The following is a 21,433-nucleotide window of genomic DNA, read 5'->3' as shown; positions in this document are numbered from 1 at the left end:
TAACCACCCAATCCCACTCATATACATGTCCAACCCATGCTTGAAACAATCGAGGGACCCCACCTCCACAATGTTACGCGGCAATTGGTTCCACAAATCAACAACCCGGTTACTGAACCAGTTTTTACCCAAGTCTTTCCTAAATCTAAACTTATCCAATTTATACCCATTGTTTCGTGTTCTGTCTTGTGTTGATACTTTTAATACCCTATTAATATCCCCTTTGTTATGTCCATTCACCCACTTGTAAACCTCTATCATGTCACCCCTAACTCTTCACCTTTCCAGTGAATGCAACTTAAGCTTTGTTAACCTTTCTTCATATGAAAGATTTCTAATTTGGGGAATTAACTTAGTCATCCTACGCTGGACACGTTCAAGTGAATTTATATCCATTCTATAATATGGCGACCAAAACTGAACTGCAAAATCTAAATGGGGCCTAACTAGAGCAAGATATAGCTTGAGAACCACACCAGGTGTCTTGTTACTAACGCTGCGATTAATAAATCCAAGTGTCCGATTTGCCTTATTACGAACATTTATGCATTGATCCTTTTGTTTTAAATTCTTACTAATCATAACTCCCAGATCCCTTTCGCAATCCGACTTCGCAATCTCAACACCATCTAGCTCGTATCTTGTAACTCTATCATCATTACCTAACCTCAGAACTTTACATTTATCAGCATTAAACTGCATCTGCCAATCCTTTGACCATTTCAAAACCCTATCTAGATCAACTTGAAGTGATAGTGAGTCCTCCTCCGAATTAATTTCCCTACCGATTTTCGTATCATCGGCAAATTTGCAAATGTTGCTACTCAAACCTGAATCTAAATCATTTATATATATTATAAACAACAGAGGTCCCAGGACAGAGCCTTGAGGCACTCCACTTACAACATTTTCCCACTCTGACTTGACTCCATTTATACTAACTCTCTGTTTCCTTTGGTATAGCCATCCCCTAATCCAGTTTAATATAGCACCCCCAATACCATGAGCCTCTATCTTTTTAATCAGTCAACACCATTTAGCTCGTATCTTGTAACTTTATCATCATTACTTAGCCTCAAAACCTTACATTTATCAGCATTAAAATGCATCTGCTAGTCTTTTGACCATTTCAAAACCCTCTTTAAGTCGCCTTTAAGTGACAGAGTCTTTTTCCCTGTTTATTTCCCACCGGATTTTTGTATCATCGGCAAATTTGCAAATATTGCTGCTCAAACCTGAATCTAAATATATATTATATAAATTATCAATAACAAAGGTCCCAGGACAGAGCCTTGAGGCACTCCACTTACAACATTTTCCAACTCTGACTTAACCATATTTATACTAACTCTTTATTTCCTTTGGTATAGCCATGCCTTAATCCAACTTAATATAGCACCCACAATACCATGCCCTAATGACGATTGGTTCCTTAAGCAACACATTATGGAACCAACTGGGAAAAAAATATTGTAAAATTAGTGATAAATAACAGAGAGACAAATTAATAACATACTACAGAATGGATTTAAATTCACTAGAATTTAGTGAAAAAGCGTCAAGTGAAGGATGATAAATGTTCTTACATATGTTCTTATTTTATTATGTTCTTATTTTATTGTGTTCCTATTTTATTAAGTTCTTATTTCATTGTTTTTATTTTATTGTGTTCTTATTACGTTCTTATTTTATTGTGTTCTTATTACGTTCTTATTAATTCTAGATTCAGGAAAGTTCTGGGCAAATTCTGGGTTGGAAGTAGATGGTTGATGCAGGCGATGAGTCACAATAACTTGGCTAAATTATGTTGACCAGATTTGATCTCTGGAACAAATTATGCAGTAAGATAATAAATGGTATTACTTGATTATTTCAAGCTTAGGTTAGACAAATATATGCAAGAGTTTACCTGGTTGATGGGGTTCTGGGAGTTCTTCTACTCCCCAAGCCCGGCCCGAGGCCAGGCTCGACTTGTGAGAGTTTGGTCCACCAGGCTGTTGCTTGGAGCGGCCCGCAGGCCCACATACCCACCACAGCCCGGTTGGTCCGGCACTCCTTGGAGGAATAAATCTAGTTTCCTCTTGAAGATGTCCACGGTTGTTCCGGCAATATTTCTTATGCTTGCTGGGAGGACGTTGAACAACCGCGGACCTCTGATGTTTATACAGTGTTCTCTGATTGTGCCTATGGCACCTCTGCTCTTCACTGGTTCTATTCTACATTTTCTTCCATATCGTTTACTCCAGTACGTTGTTATTTTACTGTGTAGATTTGGTACTTGGCCCTCCAGTATCTTCCAGGTGTATATTATTTGATATACACCTTTGGGAGGTGTATACACGTTTGGGAGGAATTTAAAACAGGAGCCTCGAATGGGACAAAAAAAAGGCCTTGTACAGTTTCCTGTGTTTGTGTGTTCTAGGAAATTGTTCACGTGACTGTCCAGAGTGTGGTGGTCTTGACTATATAACAACTGGCACTCAGTCTCTTAGTTTAGTCTTCTTGGCCAAGTGACGGTCAGGCTTGAGGTTCAACTCGACTCATGGAACCTTGCGTCCAGCCTGCTTCAGTGAGAGACGTGCAGTCTTACGTCCGGCCTGCTTCAGGCAGATACTTTCAACCTACTTCAGTGAGAAGCGTCAACCATGCTTCAGTACGCAACGTTCCATCTTCATTCAATTACGTGCAGGCTGTTTCGGTAGATTCTGTTGAAGCTACTTCAGTAGGTTGCTTCCGGCCTGCTCCAATAAGTTACGTACAGGCACGTGTCCAGCCTGCTTCAGTAAGTTGGGCCCAGACTTCGTCAGTAAGTTATGTCCAGCCTGCTTCAGGGAGATACGTCCAGCCTGCTTCACGGAGAAGCGTCCAGCCTGTTTCAATAAGTTGGGCCCAGACTTCGTCAGTAAGTTATGTCCAGCCTGCTTCAGGGAGATACGTCCAGCCTGCTTCACGGAGAAGCGTCCAGCCTGTTTCAATAAGTTTGGCCCGGACTGCGTCAGTAAGTTATGTCCAGCCTGCTTCAGGGAGATACGTCCAGCCTGCTTCACGGAGAAGCGTCCAGCCTGTTTCAATAAGTTTGGCCCGGACTGCGTCAGTAAGTTATGTCCAGCCTGCTTCAGGGAGATACGTCCAGCCTGCTTCACGGAGAAGCGTCCAGCCTGTTTCAATAAGTTTGGCCCGGACTGCGTCAGTAAGTTATGTCCAGCCTGCTTCAGGGAGATACGTCCAGCCTGCTTCAGGGAGAAGCGTCCAGCCTGTTTCAATAAGTTTGGCCCGGACTGCGTCAGTAAGTTATGTCCAGCCTGCTTCAGGGAGATACGTCCAGCCTGCTTCAGAGAGAAGCGTCCAGCCTGTTTCAATAAGTTTGGCCCGAACTGCGTCAGTAAGTTATGTCCAGCCTGCTTCAGGGAGAAGCGTCCAGCCTGTTTCAATACGTTGGGCCCAGACCTCGTCAGTGAGTTATATTCAGCCTGCTTCAGAGAGTCGCATTCAGCCTGCTTCAGAGAGTCGCCTTCAGCCTGCTTCAGAGAGTAGCATTCAGCCTGCTTCAGAGAGTCGAATTCAGCCTGCTTCAGAGAGTCGAATTCAGCCTGCTTCAGAGAGTCTCAATCAGCCTGCTTCAGAGAGTCTCATTCAGCCTGCTTCAGAGAGTAGCATTCAGCCTCCTTCAGTGAGTCGCTTTCGGCCTGCTTCAGAGAGTCGCATTCAGCCTGCTTCAGAGAGTCGCATTCAGCCTGCTTCAGAGACTCGCATTCGGCCTTCTTCAGTGAGTCGCTTTCAGCCTGCTTCAGGGAGAAGCGTCCAGCCTGTTTCAATAAGTTTGGCCCGGACTGCGTCAGTAAGTTATGTCCAGCCTGCTTCAGGGAGATACGACCAGCCTGCTTCAGGGAGATACGACCAGCCTGCTTCAGAGAGAAGCGTCCAGCCTGTTTCAATAAGTTTGGCCCGGACTGCGTCAGTAAGTTATGTCCAGCCTGCTTCAGGGAGATACGTCCAGCCTGCTTCAGGGAGAAGCGTCCAGCCTGTTTCAATAAGTTTGGCCCGGACTGCGTCAGTAAGTTATGTCCAGCCTGCTTCAGGGAGAAGCGTCCAGCCTGTTTCAATAAGTTTGGCCCGGACTGCGTCAGTAAGTTATGTCCAGCCTGCTTCAGGGAGATACGTCCAGCCTGCTTCAGGGAGAAGCGTCCAGCCTGTTTCAATAAGTTTGGCCCGGACTGCGTCAGTAAGTTATGTCCAGCCTGCTTCAGGGAGATACGACCAGCCTGCTTCAGAGAGAAGCGTCCAGCCTGTTTCAATAAGTTTGGCCCGGACTGCGTCAGTAAGTTATGTCCAGCCTGCTTCAGAGAGTCGCATTCAGCCTGCGTCAGAGAGTCGCCTTCAGCCTGCTTCAGAGAGTAGCATTCAGCCTGCTTCAGAGAGTCGAATTCAGCCTGCTTCAGAGAGTCGAATTCAGCCTGCTTCAGAGAGTCGAATTCAGCCTGCTTCAGAGAGTCGAATTCAGCCTGCTTCAGAGAGTCGAATTCAGCCTGCTTCAGAGAGTCGAATTCAGCCTGCTTCAGAGAGTCTCATTCAGCCTGCTTCAGAGAGTAGCATTCAGCCTCCTTCAGTGAGTCGCTTTCGGCCTGCTTCAGAGAGTCGCATTCAGCCTGCTTCAGAGAGTCGCATTCAGCCTGCTTCAGAGAGTCGCATTCGGCCTGCTTCAGAGAGTCGCATTCGGCCTTCTTCAGTGAGTCGCTTTCAGCCTGCTTCAGGGAGAAGCGTCCAGCCTGTTTCAATAAGTTTGGCCCGGACTGCGTCAGTATGTTATGTCCAGCCTGCTTCAGGGAGATACGACCAGCCTGCTTCAGGGAGATACGACCAGCCTGCTTCAGGGAGATACGACCAGCCTGCTTCAGAGAGAAGCGTCCAGCCTGTTTCAATAAGTTTGGCCCGGACTGCGTCAGTAAGTTATGTCCAGCCTGCTTCAGGGAGAAGCGTCCAGCCTGTTTCAATACGTTGGGCCCAGACCTCGTCAGTGAGTTATATTCAGCCTGCTTCAGAGAGTCGCATTCAGCCTGCTTCAGAGAGTCGCCTTCAGCCTGCTTCAGAGAGTAGCATTCAGCCTGCTTCAGAGAGTCGAATTCAGCCTGCTTCAGAGAGTCGAATTCAGCCTGCTTCAGAGAGTCGCATTCGGCCTTCTTCAGTGAGTCGCTTTCAGCCTGCTTCAGGGAGAAGCGTCCAGCCTGTTTCAATAAGTTTGGCCCGGACTGCGTCAGTAAGTTATGTCCAGCCTGCTTCAGGGAGATACGACCAGCCTGCTTCAGGGAGATACGACCAGCCTGCTTCAGAGAGAAGCGTCCAGCCTGTTTCAATAAGTTTGGCCCGGACTGCGTCAGTAAGTTATGTCCAGCCTGCTTCAGGGAGATACGTCCAGCCTGCTTCAGGGAGAAGCGTCCAGCCTGTTTCAATAAGTTTGGCCCGGACTGCGTCAGTAAGTTATGTCCAGCCTGCTTCAGGGAGAAGCGTCCAGCCTGTTTCAATAAGTTTGGCCCGGACTGCGTCAGTAAGTTATGTCCAGCCTGCTTCAGGGAGATACGTCCAGCCTGCTTCAGGGAGAAGCGTCCAGCCTGTTTCAATAAGTTTGGCCCGGACTGCGTCAGTAAGTTATGTCCAGCCTGCTTCAGGGAGATACGACCAGCCTGCTTCAGAGAGAAGCGTCCAGCCTGTTTCAATAAGTTTGGCCCGGACTGCGTCAGTAAGTTATGTCCAGCCTGCTTCAGGGAGAAGCGTCCAGCCTGTTTCAATAAGTTTGGCCCGGACTGCGTCAGTAAGTTATGTCCAGCCTGCTTCAGGGAGAAGCGTCCAGCCTGTTTCAATAAGTTTGGCCCGGACTGCGTCAGTAAGTTATGTCCAGCCTGCTTCAGGGAGATACGACCAGCCTGCTTCAGAGAGAAGCGTCCAGCCTGTTTCAATAAGTTTGGCCCGGACTGCGTCAGTAAGTTATGTCGAGCCTGCTTCAGGGAGAAGCGTCCAGCCTGTTTCAATACGTTGGGCCCAGACCTCGTCAGTGAGTTATATTCAGCCTGCTTCAGAGAGTCGCATTCAGCCTGCTTCAGAGAGTCGCCTTCAGCCTGCTTCAGAGAGTAGCATTCAGCCTGCTTCAGAGAGTCGAATTCAGCCTGCTTCAGAGAGTCGAATTCAGCCTGCTTCAGAGAGTCTCATTCAGCCTGCTTCAGAGAGTAGCATTCAGCCTCCTTCAGTGAGTCGCTTTCGGCCTGCTTCAGAGAGTCGCATTCAGCCTGCTTCAGAGAGTCGCATTCAGCCTGCTTCAGAGAGTCGCATTCGGCCTGCTTCAGAGAGTCGCATTCGGCCTGCTTCAGAGAGTCGCATTCGGCCTTCTTCAGTGAGTCGCTTTCAGCCTGCTTCAGGGAGAAGCGTCCAGCCTGTTTCAATAAGTTTGGCCCGGACTGCGTCAGTAAGTTATGTCCAGCCTGCTTCAGGGAGATACGACCAGCCTGCTTCAGGGAGATACGACCAGCCTGCTTCAGAGAGAAGCGTCCAGCCTGTTTCAATAAGTTTGGCCCGGACTGCGTCAGTAAGTTATGTCCAGCCTGCTTCAGGGAGATACGTCCAGCCTGCTTCAGGGAGAAGCGTCCAGCCTGTTTCAATAAGTTTGGCCCGGACTGCGTCAGTAAGTTATGTCCAGCCTGCTTCAGGGAGAAGCGTCCAGCCTGTTTCAATAAGTTTGGCCCGGACTGCGTCAATAAGTTATGTCCAGCCTGCTTCAGGGAGATACGTCCAGCCTGCTTCAGGGAGAAGCGTCCAGCCTGTTTCAATAAGTTTGGCCCGGACTGCGTCAGTAAGTTATGTCCAGCCTGCTTCAGGGAGATACGACCAGCCTGCTTCAGAGAGAAGCGTCCAGCCTGTTTCAATAAGTTTGGCCCGGACTGCGTCAGTAAGTTATGTCCAGCCTGCTTCAGGGAGAAGCGTCCAGCCTGTTTCAATACGTTGGGCCCAGACCTCGTCAGTGAGTTATATTCAGCCTGCTTCAGAGAGTCGCATTCAGCCTGCTTCAGAGAGTCGCCTTCAGCCTGCTTCAGAGAGTAGCATTCAGCCTGCTTCAGAGAGTCGAATTCAGCCTGCTTCAGAGAGTCGAATTCAGCCTGCTTCAGAGAGTCGAATTCAGCCTGCTTCAGAGAGTCGAATTCAGCCTGCTTCAGAGAGTCGAATTCAGCCTGCTTCAGAGAGTCGAATTCAGCCTGCTTCAGAGAGTCGAATTCAGCCTGCTTCAGAGAGTCGAATTCAGCCTGCTTCAGAGAGTCGAATTCAGCCTGCTTCAGAGAGTCTCATTCAGCCTGCTTCAGAGAGTAGCATTCAGCCTCCTTCAGTGAGTCGCTTTCGGCCTGCTTCAGAGAGTCGCATTCAGCCTGCTTCAGAGAGTCGCATTCAGCCTGCTTCAGAGAGTCGCATTCGGCCTGCTTCAGAGAGTCGCATTCGGCCTGCTTCAGAGAGTCGCATTCGGCCTTCTTCAGTGAGTCGCTTTCAGCCTGCTTCAGGGAGAAGCGTCCAGCCTGTTTCAATAAGTTTGGCCCGGACTGCGTCAGTAAGTTATGTCCAGCCTGCTTCAGGGAGATACGACCAGCCTGCTTCAGGGAGATACGACCAGCCTGCTTCAGGGAGATACGACCAGCCTGCTTCAGAGAGAAGCGTCCAGCCTGTTTCAATAAGTTTGGCCCGGACTGCGTCAGTAAGTTATGTCCAGCCTGCTTCAGGGAGAAGCGTCCAGCCTGTTTCAATACGTTGGGCCCAGACCTCGTCAGTGAGTTATATTCAGCCTGCTTCAGAGAGTCGCATTCAGCCTGCTTCAGAGAGTCGCCTTCAGCCTGCTTCAGAGAGTAGCATTCAGCCTGCTTCAGAGAGTCGAATTCAGCCTGCTTCAGAGAGTCGAATTCAGCCTGCTTCAGAGAGTCGAATTCAGCCTGCTTCAGAGAGTCTCATTCAGCCTGCTTCAGAGAGTAGCATTCAGCCTCCTTCAGTGAGTCGCATTCAGCCTGCTTCAGAGAGTCGCATTCGGCCTGCTTCAGAGAGTCGCATTCGGCCTGCTTCAGAGAGTCGCATTCAGCCTGCTTCAGAGAGTCGCATTCAGCCTGCTTCAGAGAGTCGCATTCAGCCTGCTTCAGAGAGTCGCATTCGGCCTTTTTCAGTGAGTCGCTTTCAGCCTGCTTCAGGGAGAAGCGTCCAGCCTGTTTCAATAAGTTTGGCCCGGACTGCGTCAGCAAGTTATGTCCAGCCTGCTTCAGGGAGATACGACCAGCCTGCTTCAGGGAGATACGACCAGCCTGCTTCAGAGAGAAGCGTCCAGCCTGTTTCAATAAGTTTGGCCCGGACTGCGTCAGTAAGTTATGTCCAGCCTGCTTCAGGGAGATACGTCCAGCCTGCTTCAGGGAGAAGCGTCCAGCCTGTTTCAATAAGTTTGGCCCGGACTGCGTCAGTAAGTTATGTCCAGCCTGCTTCAGGGAGAAGCGTCCAGCCTGTTTCAATAAGTTTGGCCCGGACTGCGTCAGTAAGTTATGTCCAGCCTGCTTCAGGGAGATACGTCCAGCCTGCTTCAGGGAGAAGCGTCCAGCCTGTTTCAATAAGTTTGGCCCGGACTGCGTCAGTAAGTTATGTCCAGCCTGCTTCAGGGAGATACGACCAGCCTGCTTCAGAGAGAAGCGTCCAGCCTGTTTCAATAAGTTTGGCCCGGACTGCGTCAGTAAGTTATGTCCAGCCTGCTTCAGGGAGAAGCGTCCAGCCTGTTTCAATACGTTGGGCCCAGACCTCGTCAGTGAGTTATATTCAGCCTGCTTCAGAGAGTCGCATTCAGCCTGCTTCAGAGAGTCGCCTTCAGCCTGCTTCAGAGAGTAGCATTCAGCCTGCTTCAGAGAGTCGAATTCAGCCTGCTTCAGAGAGTCGAATTCAGCCTGCTTCAGAGATTCGCATTCAGCCTGCTTCAGAGAGTCGCATTTGGCCTGCTTCAGAGAGTCGCATTTGGCCTGCTTCAGAGAGTCGCATTTGGCCTGCTTCAGTGAGTCGCATTTGGCCTGCTTCAGTGAATCATATTCGGCCTTCTTCAACGAGTCGCATTCGGCCTGCTTCAGTGAGCCATATTCGGCCTGCTTCAGAGAGTCGCCTTCGGCCTGCTTCAGAGAGTCGCATTCACCCTGCTTCAGAGATTCGCATTCAGCCTGCTTCAGAGATTCGCATTCAGCCTGCTTCAGAGAGTCGCATTCAGCCTGCTTCAGAGAGTCGCATTTGGCCTGTTTCAGTGAATCATATTCGGCCTTCTTCAACGAGTCGCATTCAGCGTGCTTCAGTGAGTCGCATGCGGCCTGCTTCAACGAGTCGCATTCAGCGTGCTTCAGTGAGTCGCAGTCGTATTATAGCCATTTTCTAGAACACACAAACACAGGAAACTGTACAAGGCCTTTTTTTGTCCCATTCGATCCACGTCCCAAGCACGTGCAGCTTGCTATAGTGGGAAAATGGCGCCTGCTTCAGTGGGAAAAAATCAGCCTGCTTCAGTGGGAATAACGCAGACTGCTTCAGTGAGAAAAATGCAGCCTGCTTCACTAAAAGACAGGCTGCTCCACGTCTCCGCAGGCTGTCCTGTCTCGTGTCCTCTGGCCAAATTTGTAATATATTTCATGCTTGATAGTCACATATATGCCACATACTTACAATGTATAATTTCACAATATTTGCAATAAATAAGGTATAATAAAGCTTATATTACTTCCCCCAAAAGTTTGCTCATTAAAAAATCTCGTTAATCTGAAACATTATTAAGGAAAATTACAGTAGCGTATGTTATGATTTGATCATAAAGCAACGAAACTCATTCATCTTAATTGAACTCGAAACAGCAAAATTAATCAGGGAACGGTGGACTTAAAATTGACCTGGAATAAATTATTAAATTAAATTTCTAAATTTATTACTAAATTAAACAAGGAACTTTAGATTTTGGAAAGTGCAGATGTCCTATTGGCCCTTACGAGACAGCTGCTATTTACTCTTAATATATATCTTATATTTATATTCACTCATTTATATTCACCCAAACTCATCCACATATGTGAAGGTGTCAGACCACGACCGAAGGATTAAGACGGGAAATTCCTTAAGTACTTTCGTATTGAATAATACGTCTTCAGAAGGATCCTTCTGTAGATGTATTATTTCCTTTGTTGTCTGACATATTCACATTGTTCATCACATGTTAATTTCTTCGTGATTTACAAACATTCATATATGTCTAACCTGAGCTTGAAACAATTGAGAGCCCAACGTGTATTATCTTACCCACTAATTTGTTTCATAGTTAAACCCATCTTATTTCTGGTCGGCCGAAATCGGACAGCACGCTGGACTTGTGATCCTGTGGTCCTGGGTTCGATCCCAGGCACCGGCGAGAAACAATGGGCAGAGTTTCTTTCACCCTATGCCCCTGTTACCTAGCAGTAAAATAGGTACCTGGGTGTTAGTCAGCTGTCACAGGCTGCTTCCTGGGGGTGGAGGCCTGGTCGAGGACCGGGCCGCGGAAACACTAAAAAAAAAAGCCCCGAAATCATTTCAAGATAACCTCAAGATCTCAAGATATGCAAATTAAATAGATCGAATAATAATGACCCAAAATGGATAACAAAGGATCTGAAGAATCTGATAGGTAGAAAGAGTCTATGTGGGTAAAAACCACATTATATATTGGTAGAAACGAGTCTATGTGGGTTGGGAAGAGGACAGGTTGACTAGTTAAACAGTTACCAGGGATGATGTTATTAAACAAATAGTGAAACTGAAACCAGAAAAATCCCCAGGGCCGGACGAAGTGTTTGCCAAGGTGCTTAAGGAATGCAAAGAGGAGCTTTGTGAGCAAGTGTCATCCATGTTTAATAAATCATTAGAGTCAGGCAGAGTGCCAGAGTCGTGGAAGGTTGGGGGAATAAACAATACACTATTATATCTTCACCAATACATTAACACCTTCACCACTATATATATTATATCAAAGTATTACTTCACATATTTACAAAGTGTCGCTCTCACTCAGGACACAACACATCAGCAGTGTTCATCAATCCCGGTGAATCCACTTTCCAGGTACACGTCGTCCACACCTAATGACAAACACCGGCGAGTTCACCTTCCTCAACATGGGCCAGTCCACACACACCGTATCGTCACGATGTGCCAATACCCCACCTCCGCTCTCCTGATACACACTGGCAGAGGGTTCAGCAACACACTGTCAGGGGTCGCAAATAATCACATACAGGGGGTAGCTAGCACCCTGGCACAAGTCTCTAGTCACTCACTAGCAGCACTTCTCTACAGTCGCACCACTGTCGTCACATAACTCTTCCCGGCCAATCCCGGGTATGTCGGTCCATCCAACATGGCATAAACCAGCAGCTAACACATTGCTATAACCGACGGCGGCCACTTTGTCCTCTCACGGGACCAAGTCAAGAGTTCTTGGACTGCCTAAGGGGCCATGTTAACCGAAAATTCGATGAAAAATGGAATATTTACGAAAAATTACGAAAAATATTACAACGTTCTGGCAACACTGTGGTCCAAACCGTTTAATGATATCTTGAAAATTAACGTAATTAGAGTCAAATTTCCCGCTGCAACTTTCGTGAATCTGGTCCTCGCGCCGTGAGTGCGCCGCGGGGTATTGTATCTTACGTTGTAGAAGTCTTATTTTTCGTAATAGCGTTGAAAATAACATGTTATGCATAAAATGAATATAAACTCACTAAATGGCAACAGTATCGTGTGACAGAGAGGGTCCTATGTCGCTCAGCCCCATCAGTGACTCTGTGTCTCTTGTGGGGGGTGGTTGTATCGCTGATGCGCTCTCACACTATCTCCCAGAACTCATGCTATTATTGTTATTTGTACTGCAATATGACTTACCAAACGAACAAGAGACAAGCATTGAAAGCTAGATGCATGCGAGCTCTCCATAGAAGGTACTAGTTGGCCGCAATGCGTAAATCAGCATGACCGCGAGTACAGTAACTTGTCGTGCGCGCTACGCAACTCCAACTTTTACAACTAGATCTCGTTTCACAGCCTTTATTTATTATTCAATCAACTTACATGAAACTTGCACATTATATGTAGAGTTTACGACTCGATAAACGCATGTCATTATTCTTATCTACGTAGATTTATTGATTTTATAAATAATGATACACTTCATTTTGTTGCATACGTTTTTGGGAAACTTATAAATCTGTATTATTGCACTAAATACATCTGGGATAATGATGTGACATGCAAATTTTTATTATATAGTAAGGTCATAGCTGAGTGTCGTATAAATGATTTTGGTTCACAATTGTGGGCTGTGAAATCAATTGAACATGGTTGAAAAATTCTTTTTTTTTTTTTTTTTTTTTTTTTCTCCGTCTCTATTTAGGCTGAGATGCTGAAACTTGGCCTAGGTGCAGCACCTTTCACATGTATCAGGATAATAAATTATGAATACCCTACAACAATTTTTTATATCCTGGTGATATGGCCCCTAAGGTTAACTACCTTTTTCGGCATAACCGCCTCCTTACGTCTCCTCTGTGAACATAAAACGTCATTAGCAGACAGACAGTATACTAGGTGACCGTAAGATAACACCCATCCACCGGGACATTGAAATTGCAACTTGTAGCCACAACCTAGATGGCGTTGATCTGATTGATTGATTGATTGATTGATTGATTGATAAAGATTAAGCCACCCAAGAGGTGGCACGGGCATGAATAGCTCGTGTTACAATTTTTTTCAGTAATTTTTTTCAGTATTCTGAGGTTGCATTTAATCATCAAGCTGTTATCGCGGGGGAGGATACTGCTCCACAGTCTTTATGAGGGTGTCCAGCTGCTGGACACCTTTGTTGACCAGGAGAGTGGCTGTGTTGATGGCTTCAGGGTGGCCACTGCAAGATTCAGGAACTCTTAAAGCTCTTCTAAGGTCGTTGGTTGCTTCACATTCCAGAAGATAGTGAAGTAATGGCTTTTCTGTGATGCACTCTCTCTGTCGGGGTTCACCAATCTCTCAGTTGCATCTGTAACCTAGACGTAGTCTATATAACCTAACTGCTATTTCCCTGTGGATTACTTTTGGGATATTTAACCTTTCTAATTTGGTTGCCTGAAGATACCATGTTGCAGATGGCGAACCTTCAGCTATTCTCTGGTGTAGGTAGGCTTTGTTGAGGTGTGCGAGTATTTTGGTGATGATGTTTTTTATGTTCTCTAGGCTGGGTTGAATTGTTTTATGTACCACTGGATGACGATTTGCCAATTTAGCAATTTCATCAGCTTTCTCATTTAATGGGATTCCAACATGGGATGGGATCCAGTTTAAGGTTATGTTGAGTCCTTTGCCTTTAGCGACTGCTCCAAGATACAAAATGGTGGTAATTATTTCCACGTTATCTTTCCACTGTTTTTGTCCTAGTATTTGAAGTGCAGCTTTTGAGTCTGTGTGTATGATTGCATTTTGAGTGTTTTGTGCAATCACATATGCGAATGCTTGTTGTATGGCAAACAGCTCAGTTTGGGTTGATGATACTAGTCTTCCCAGTCTTCAATATGCCTGTACGCTGGCCATGCAAAGAGCAGCGCCAGCACTCTCATATTCTGTGTCCAGCGATCCGTCTGTGAAGATGTGGGTGGCTACTGCTATGCTATACATTTGCTCTTCTATTAAGCGCCTTAGGATTGTCGGATCATAGGCAGCCTTTTGCATTGGGAGACTTTCTATTACTATTTTGAAAGAAGGCTCTTCCCACAGTACGGAAGGAGTGTAATTTGGGTGTGGATGATCACCCTCTCTATCAAGAATCATACTTTTTAAATGTAGTCTGTTTAGGACTTTTCCTGCTCTTGCAGCCCAAGAGTTTCCATTGTTTTGGCCTAGTCCAATCACTAAAGCCTGCCGTACTGGGATTGGATCAGAAGAAATAATTATCTTACTGATAATTGTAGCTGTCCTTTGTAATATTCTTTCTTGTAGAGAGGGCAAACCCGTCTCCAGTCTAAGAGTTTCAAGCCTGGTCCACATGGGGGCTCCCAGTGCAGCTCTCATAGCATTGTTTTGGGCAACTTCAAGCTTTTTCCACTGTTGGTGTGATAGATTTGTGAGTGCACGAGCGGCATAATCGATCACTGACATGACTGCCTGTACACAGTATGTGCGAAGGACTTGCAGATTGGCTCCTCCAGAAAGGGAGGTTTGCCACCTGAGGATTGCTGTCCGGGCCGCAGTTCGTTCTCTCAAGTAAGTGACCTCAGCATTAAAATTCATGTGTGTGTCCAGGATTATTCCTAGATACTGATAGGTGTCCACCCATTCAATTGGTTGACCCTGTACTGTGAGTTGGATGTTGGGCTTTGCTATTTTTATGGGCATGGCCTTTGACTTTAAGGGGTTGTGTTTGATCCCAATCTGTTTTGCCTCTTTACTGATGCAGACTAAGCATTTGGGTGCAAGGCACGCCGCATCCTTTCCTTTTATGATGATGCCAAAGTCGTCCGCGTAGTTTAGCAGCCTGCAGTGATGTGGAAGTTTCAACCTTATTATTCTTTCCATTAAACAGTTGAAGAGAAGAGGGCTGAGAATACCTCCCTGTGGTGTACCATTTTCATGTCTTTTGTACTCAGAGACTGTGCCATGAAGTTTTACTCTTGCTTCTCTGTTTATGAGACAGTTTTTGGTCCAGGAGAGAAGGTTGCCTCTGACCTCTTTGTCAATGAGGCAGCAGAGAATAACTGGGGCGCTAGCCAGTTCAAAGGCTTTTTCGAGGTCCAGGAATATCAGCATTCCTGGTCTGTCATTCAAGTGGGCTAACAGAGTTGTAATACATTCCACTGTGCCAACCCCCTCTTCTATAGGCATACATATCATGGTGCAGTTTAGGCATTTTCCACTCCAGTCTGTTGAGTGCCATTCTGTCAGCCGTCTTGGCTGCACAGTTTTGGAGAGAGAGATGGGCCTGGCATTAGCTGGATCTTTGGGTTTTGGGATCGGCACTATGTCTGCTCTATTCCAAGCAGAAGGTCTAGTTTGAGAAGTCCAGGCTAAATTACTTAACCTTAGGTATGCAGCGTCTCCCTTTGGGCTGAGGTTTCTAATCATTTTATAGGTTATTTTGTCGGCTCCAGGGGATGTATCCTTGGAGTTTTTCTTAGCCCGATTGAGCTCATCCAATGTGAAGGGGGCATTAGTGTCAGAGACTTCTTCACATGCTGTAAGGATTCTGTGCCACCTTTCTTCCTCTAGTCCGGTCTGTACTGCTAATACACCTGGTGGAAGTTGATTGCTGGCTGCTCTCTCTGCAAACCTGGTTGCCAGTTCGGCTTCCAGTTCAACAGTACTTCGGCTTCCTGTTGAGGATCCTTGGGGTGTGGAGCTTTAGGTGTTTTATTCCCTTTGGCTCGGTGAATTTGCTGCCACATCTCTCCGAGAGAGGTGTGTTCATTCAAGTGTGAACACCATTCCAGCCACTTTTGTTCTTTTATTAGTCTGGTCTCGCGATGCACATGTTCCTTGACCTCACAAAGTAAGGTCCTGTTGCGGTCACTTGGCTGCTTTTTGTATAGCTTTCTTGTTCTGTTGAGTCTATGGTTGAGTTCTTTGACACGTTCGCAATAGTACCAATGATCTTTATGGTGTCCGGTGGACTGTTTTTTCAGTGGGATTGAGTGGTTGGCTGCACTTTGAATCGCTTTGACAAATTCTTGTTCTGCCTGATTAATGTCTTCGGGAAGATCATAGTTTCTATGCCACTCTGAAATGAGGTTTTGAAATCGGTCCCAGTTTGCTAAAGCAAAGTTTCAGGCTTCAGATGGAGGTGGAGGTGGGGTGGGTAGATCTATCTTAATATCAATTTGGACCCCATAGTGGTCGCTTGTGAGTGTGGGCTCAACTGACCATGTTGCTGCATCTCTTAGGGAGGCTGAAACGAAGGTTAGGTCTAAACTGCCTCCTTGGATGTGGGTAGGTTCATTCTTGTTTAGGATTTGTATTTCTGGAAGCTGGTCCAGTAGATGTGTAATGTGAATGCCGGCTTCATTTGTTGTGTTCAAGCCCAGTGCCAATCGATGATGGGAATTAAAATCTCCATAAATGATTGTGTTTGTTGTTGTCGTGTGTCCAAATAACACAGAGAGATCCATTTCGGCATGTGGAGACCTGTACACATTAAACACTTCAAGTTTGTCGTGTCTTAGCTCAATTGTTATTCCCATTACCTCTGGCCCTGCTCCACAATCGGGTGGGCTGGTTATGGACTTGGAGATCAGGTCACATTTTACATAGATTACACATTCCCTGGATTGCCCATTGATCCATGGAAGGAAGAAGCCTCGATAGCCTGAGATTTTAGGTTCTGATCCGGCTCGAAGCAAACTCTCCTGTAGTATCAGGATGTCTATGCCTTTGGTTGCTGCTATGCATTGCAAGTGTTGCAATTTAGTGCGCAGTCCATGCGCATTCCACTGCAGGATCTTTAGACCTCTAGGTTCTTGGAATTTGCTGATAATTCCGTGGTATTCATGGAGTCTGATGAACACGCCATGGAAGTTGCAATTGGTGTATAGGATCTTAGTGGACCTGAAATTGACTCATCAATGTCGCTTTCAGACGAGCTGGACTCTATCTGTCTTTTAGGGGGGTGTTTCCTGCCCTGCTGTCTTGGAGGTGAGGATATTACATTTTCGAATTTTTTGAGCTTGTGCTCAATTGTCTTCCGAGTCTCTGTGGTTTGCTTGATTCCATGTGATGACAGCAGACTTTCGATCAACCCAGTGACCAAAGTTTTGAGCATTGGCCAGAGAGCGTCCAGTTCTGTGGGAGTACCATTTAATGCTGTGCAGGTTTGGGGCCTAGTAGCTTTTAGATCCTTCTCAGTGGTAACTTTGACACTGGAATTGCTACTCCTATTGGCCCCAGTGTGCTTACTGGATGAAATGGGAGGGCGACTGCTTTGAACATGATTCTTTCATGTCCTCCATCTTTCTTTTTGTCCTGTACGGAGGTCTTCACACCCATTACCATGGCCGATGGTGATGGGCCGTGTGCCCCCTCTGCTTGAATGGGTAGACCCCACGCGGTTTTAGTGGGCAGGGGATCTGGTATTAGTTTTGGTGGGGGCTTCGGCTCTGCTGTAGGCGTGGTGGGATTCGTTTGAAGCCTTTTGAGCCTTTCAGGGCATTTCAAGTTCCAGGCGTGATGTGCCTTGTAGCAATTTGGGCACTTTGCCTGAACAGGGCGATTGATTGATAAAGATTAAGCCACCCAAGAGGTGACACGGGCATGAATAGCCCGTAAGTGGTACAATTTTTTTTCCCCAGTGTTCTGAGGTTGCATTTAACCATCAAGCTGTTATCGTGGGGGAAGATACTGCTTCACAGTCTTTATGAGGGTGTCCAGCTGCTGGACACCTTTGTTGACCAGGAGAGTGGCTGTGTTGATGGCTTCAGTGTGGCCACTGCATGATTCAGGAACTCTTAAAGCTCTTCTAAGGTCATTGGTTGCTTCACATTCCAGAAGATAGTGAAGTAATGGCTTTTCTGTGACAGTTTGGCAGAAGATGCACTCTCTCTGTCGGGGTTCACCAATCTCCCAGTTGCATCTGTAACCTAGACGTAGTCTATATAGCCTAACTGCTATTTCCCTGTGGATTCCTTTTGGGATATTTAACCTTTCTAATTTGGTTGCCTGAAGATACCATGTTGCAGATGGCGAACCTTCAGCTATTCTCTGGTGCAGGTAGGCTTTGTTGAGATGTGAGAGTTTTTTGGTGATGATGTTTTTTATGTTCTCTAGGCTGGGTTGAATTGTTTTATGTACCACTGGATGACGAGTTGCCAATTTAGCAATTTCATTTAATGGGATTCCAATATGGGATGGGATCCAGTTTAAAGTTATGTTGAGGCCTTTGCCTTTAGCGACTGCTCCTTGATACAAAATGGTGGTAATTATTTCCACATTATCTTTCCACTGTTTTTGTCCTAGTATTTGAAGTGCAGCTTTTGAGTCTGTGTGTATGATTGCATTTTGAGTGTTTTGTGCAATCACATATGCGAATGCCTGTTGTATGGCGAACAGCTCAGTTTGGGTTGATGATACTAGTCCTCCCAGTCTCCAATATGCCTGTACGCTGGCCGTGCAAAGAGCAGCGCCAGCACTCTCATTTTCTGTGTCCACCGATCCGTCTGTGAAGATGTGGGTGGCTCCTGCTACTGCTATGCTATACATTTGCTCTTCTATTATGCGCCTTAGGATTGTCGGATCATAGGCAGCCTTTTTCATTGGGAGACTTTCTATTACTATTTTGAAAGTAGGCTCTTCCCACGGCGCGGAAGGAGTGTAATTTGGGTGTGAATGATCACCCTCTCTATCAAGAATCATGTTTTTTAAATGTAGTCTGTTTAGGACTTTTCCTGCTCTTGCAACCCAAGAGTTTCCATTGTTTTGGCCTAGTCCAACCACCAAAGCCTGCCGTACTGGGATTGGATCAGAAGAAATAATTATCTTACTGACAACTGTAGCTGTCCTTTGTGATATTCTTTCTTGTAGAGAGGGCAAACCCGTCTCCAGTCTAAGAGTTTCAAGCCTGGTCCACATGGGGGCTCCCAGTGCAGCTCTCATAGCATTGTTTTGGGCAACTTCAAGCTTTTTCCACTGTTGGTGTGATAGATTTGTGAGTGCAGGTGCGGCATAATCGATCACTGATCTGACTGCCTGTACATAGTATGTGCGAAGGACTTGCAGATTGGCTCCTCCAGAAAGGGAGGTTAGCGACCTGAGGATTGCCGTCCGGGCCGCAGTTCGCTCTCTCAAGTATGTGACCTCAGCATTAAAATTCATGTGTGTGTCCAGGATGATTCCTAGATACTGATAGGTGTCGACCCATTCTATTGGTTGACCCTGTACTGTGAGTTGGATGTTGGGCTTCGCTATTTTTATGGGCATGGCCTTTGACTTTGAGGGGTTGAGTTTGATCCCAATCTGTTTTGCCTCTTTACTGATGGAAGTCTAAGCATTTGGGTGCAAGGCGCGCCGCAACCCTTCCTTTTATGATGATGACAAAGTCGTCCGCGTAGTTTAGCAGCCTGCAGTGATGTGGGAGTTTCAACCTCATTATTCTTTCCATTAAACAGTTGAAGAGAAGAGGGCTGAGAATACCTCCTTGCGGTGTACCATTTTCATGTCTTTTGTACTCAGAGACTGTGCCATGAAGTTTTACTCTTGCTTCTCTGTTTATGAGACAGTTTTTGGTCCAGGAGAGCAGGTTGCCTCTGACCTCTTTGTCAATGAGGCAGCAGAGAATAGCTGGGGCGCTAGCCAGTTCAAAGGCTTTTTCGAGGTCCAGGAATATCAGCATTCCTGGTCTGTCATTCAAGTGGGCTAACAGAGTTGTAATACATTCCACTGTGCCAACCCCTCTTCTATAGGCATACATATCATGATGCAGTTTAGGCATTTTCCACTCTAGTCTGTTGAGTGCCATTCTGTCAGCCGTCTTGGCTGCACAGCTTTGGAGAGAGATGGGCCTGGGATTAGCTGGATCTTTGGGTTTTGGGATCGGCACTATGTCTGCTCTATTCCAAGCAGAAGGTCTAGTTTGAGAAGTCCAGGCTAAATTAATTAACCTTAGGTATGCAGCGTCTCCCTCTGGGCCGAGGTTTCTAATCACTTTATAGGTTATTTTGTCGGCTCCAGGGGATGTATCCTTGGAGTTTTTCTTAGCCCGATTGAGCTCATCCAGTGTGAAGGGGGCATTAGTGTCAGAGACTTCTTCACATGCTGTAAGGATTCTGTGCCACCTTTCTTCCTCTAGTTCGGTATGTACTGCTAATACATCTGGTGGAAGTTGATTGCTGGCTGCTCTCTCTGCAAACCTGGTTCCCAGTACTTCGGCTTCCTGTTGAGGATCCTTGGGGTGTGGAGCTTTAGGTGTTTTATTCCCTTTGGCCCGGTGATGAACAGGGCGGTTTGCCTTGAGTTTATCAATGCATGTTTTTGTGTCATGGGGCTGGCTACAGACTCTACACCTCATTGGGCGTTGGCAGCCATCTTTGTGATGCCCAAATCTTTGACATCTGAAGCATCTTAGAGGTTTTGGGGTGTAAGGCCTGTGTTGGAACACGCCCCAGATTCCAAGGTCAAGTTTCTCCGGGATCCGTCCTCTTACTGTGAGAAGGACTTGTCGAGTTTCCTGTTTTGTGGTTCGTACTTGACATCTCTCTGCTGACACCACATAGTTCAGTTTTTCGAGATGGCCAAGGGCCATATGCAAGGGATAGTGGAGGACAATGATTTTTCTTATTTTATCCTCTGGTTTCAGTTCCTCACATTTTGTGTAATTTTTCAGAATCGTAGCGGCCGACTCGTCTTTAGGCCTCAGAATGTATTCTTCTCTGAGATTTGGTTTTGCTCTGATCTGGAGCTGGGGGTACTCTTTTTCCAGGTCCACTACAGTAGCGTAGGAAGACTTACCTTCGGTGTGCTGCACCTTGAAGATTGGCAGTGTTGATTTGTAGATTTAGTCTGAGGAGCTGGAAGAGCTGGAGTGATTATAGGACGATGGGTCGTCATGGAGTGGCTTGTCCTGTTAGCCTTATTCACGTGATGCCACTCGCCGTCACTTTCAGAACTAGTATCCATTATCGATGGTCTTTTCCTACACTGAGCAGCATTGCTGGATCGATTATAATTCAATTGGAATTCCATGATGAAATTCAAATGATCACTTGTGGAGTGGTCTGGTGAGTGAAGGTGATGCTCTGTGCTACTGGAGACAAAGTCAGCGTGCAGTTGGCTCACTGGGTGAACTGACGATTGTGATCGGCGTTGATCTTGTAGCGAGTTAGTCTTATACTCGCTCCATTATCTCATTATCTTAATAGCATAACTAATTAGCACTAATTACAGAAGCTACAATCCTTTCCCCTATTACAGGTAATACTCTTCTCATCTTGTTGGAAGAAGCTGAGGTGTAATCACCATATAAGCAAGCGATTTGATGAATAGCGGACCACGGGAGACATCTCCCGTCACGCAGGGTGCAGTCGCACCTCCACAGATCTCCAGTATCAGCTCTTGATACTGGTAATGGCTTAAAAGGGCCACCACTTACGGGCTATTCATGCCCGTAAGTGGCTTCATAAATCAATCGAATAGCGAACAGTTCAATTTCCACACTGAACTGTAGCACTCGGCGTGTACAGTTCTAATCGACCCAAGACGCTCCAGCTTCGACATAGAGCAGACAGCAGACTACGACCGCATCGAGCCGCCACACTCTCGCTCCCCGAGTTCAGACACTCACAATTCCCAATTGAGCCGCCACGCTCTCCCACATAGAGCTCCACTGTGTGTGCTGTATCCAGGACTA

General features: G+C 46.4%; 2 protein-coding genes across 2 annotated transcripts in view; both read right to left on the bottom strand.

The window, feature by feature from the left end:
- Positions 1-4,565: 4,565 nt before the first annotated feature.
- Positions 4,566-7,497, bottom strand: LOC138351163 (ice nucleation protein-like). Its single transcript, XM_069302800.1, has 3 exons — positions 7,435-7,497; positions 6,255-7,070; positions 4,566-6,110 (listed from the first exon to the last, which is right to left on the bottom strand). Exons 1-3 carry the CDS (start codon positions 7,495-7,497, stop codon positions 4,566-4,568), a joined length of 2,424 nt encoding a protein of 807 aa, XP_069158901.1.
- A 476-nt stretch (positions 7,498-7,973) lies between these two features.
- LOC138351162 (A-kinase anchor protein 5-like) overlaps positions 7,974-21,433 on the bottom strand; it is a 25,313-nt gene continuing 11,853 nt past the window's right edge. Inside the window, exons 3-5 of the mRNA XM_069302799.1 lie at positions 14,404-14,581; positions 8,967-9,377; positions 7,974-8,870 (exon numbers count right to left, since the gene is read on the bottom strand). Of these exons, the coding sequence (XP_069158900.1) occupies positions 7,974-8,870; positions 8,967-9,377; positions 14,404-14,581 (1,486 nt within the window). The remainder of the gene's footprint in view (positions 8,871-8,966; positions 9,378-14,403; positions 14,582-21,433) is intronic.

This window comes from Procambarus clarkii, chromosome 48 (genome assembly GCF_040958095.1).
Source record: "Procambarus clarkii isolate CNS0578487 chromosome 48, FALCON_Pclarkii_2.0, whole genome shotgun sequence".
NCBI classification, from domain to species: domain Eukaryota; kingdom Metazoa; phylum Arthropoda; class Malacostraca; order Decapoda; family Cambaridae; genus Procambarus; species Procambarus clarkii.
This window is presented reverse-complemented; position numbering and strand designations above follow the sequence as displayed.

Coding starts and splice junctions, on each gene's coding strand:
- LOC138351163 (XM_069302800.1), bottom strand. CDS start 7,497: ATGCGACTCTCTGAAGCAGGCCGAATGCGACTCTCTGAAGCAGGCCGA. Junction 7,071..7,434: donor GCCGAATGCGACTCTCTGAA/GCAGGCTGAATG, acceptor TCTCTGAAGCAG/GCTGAAGGCGACTCTCTGAA. Junction 6,111..6,254: donor AATGCGACTCTCTGAAGCAG/GCCGAAAGCGAC, acceptor TCTCTGAAGCAG/GCTGAAGGCGACTCTCTGAA.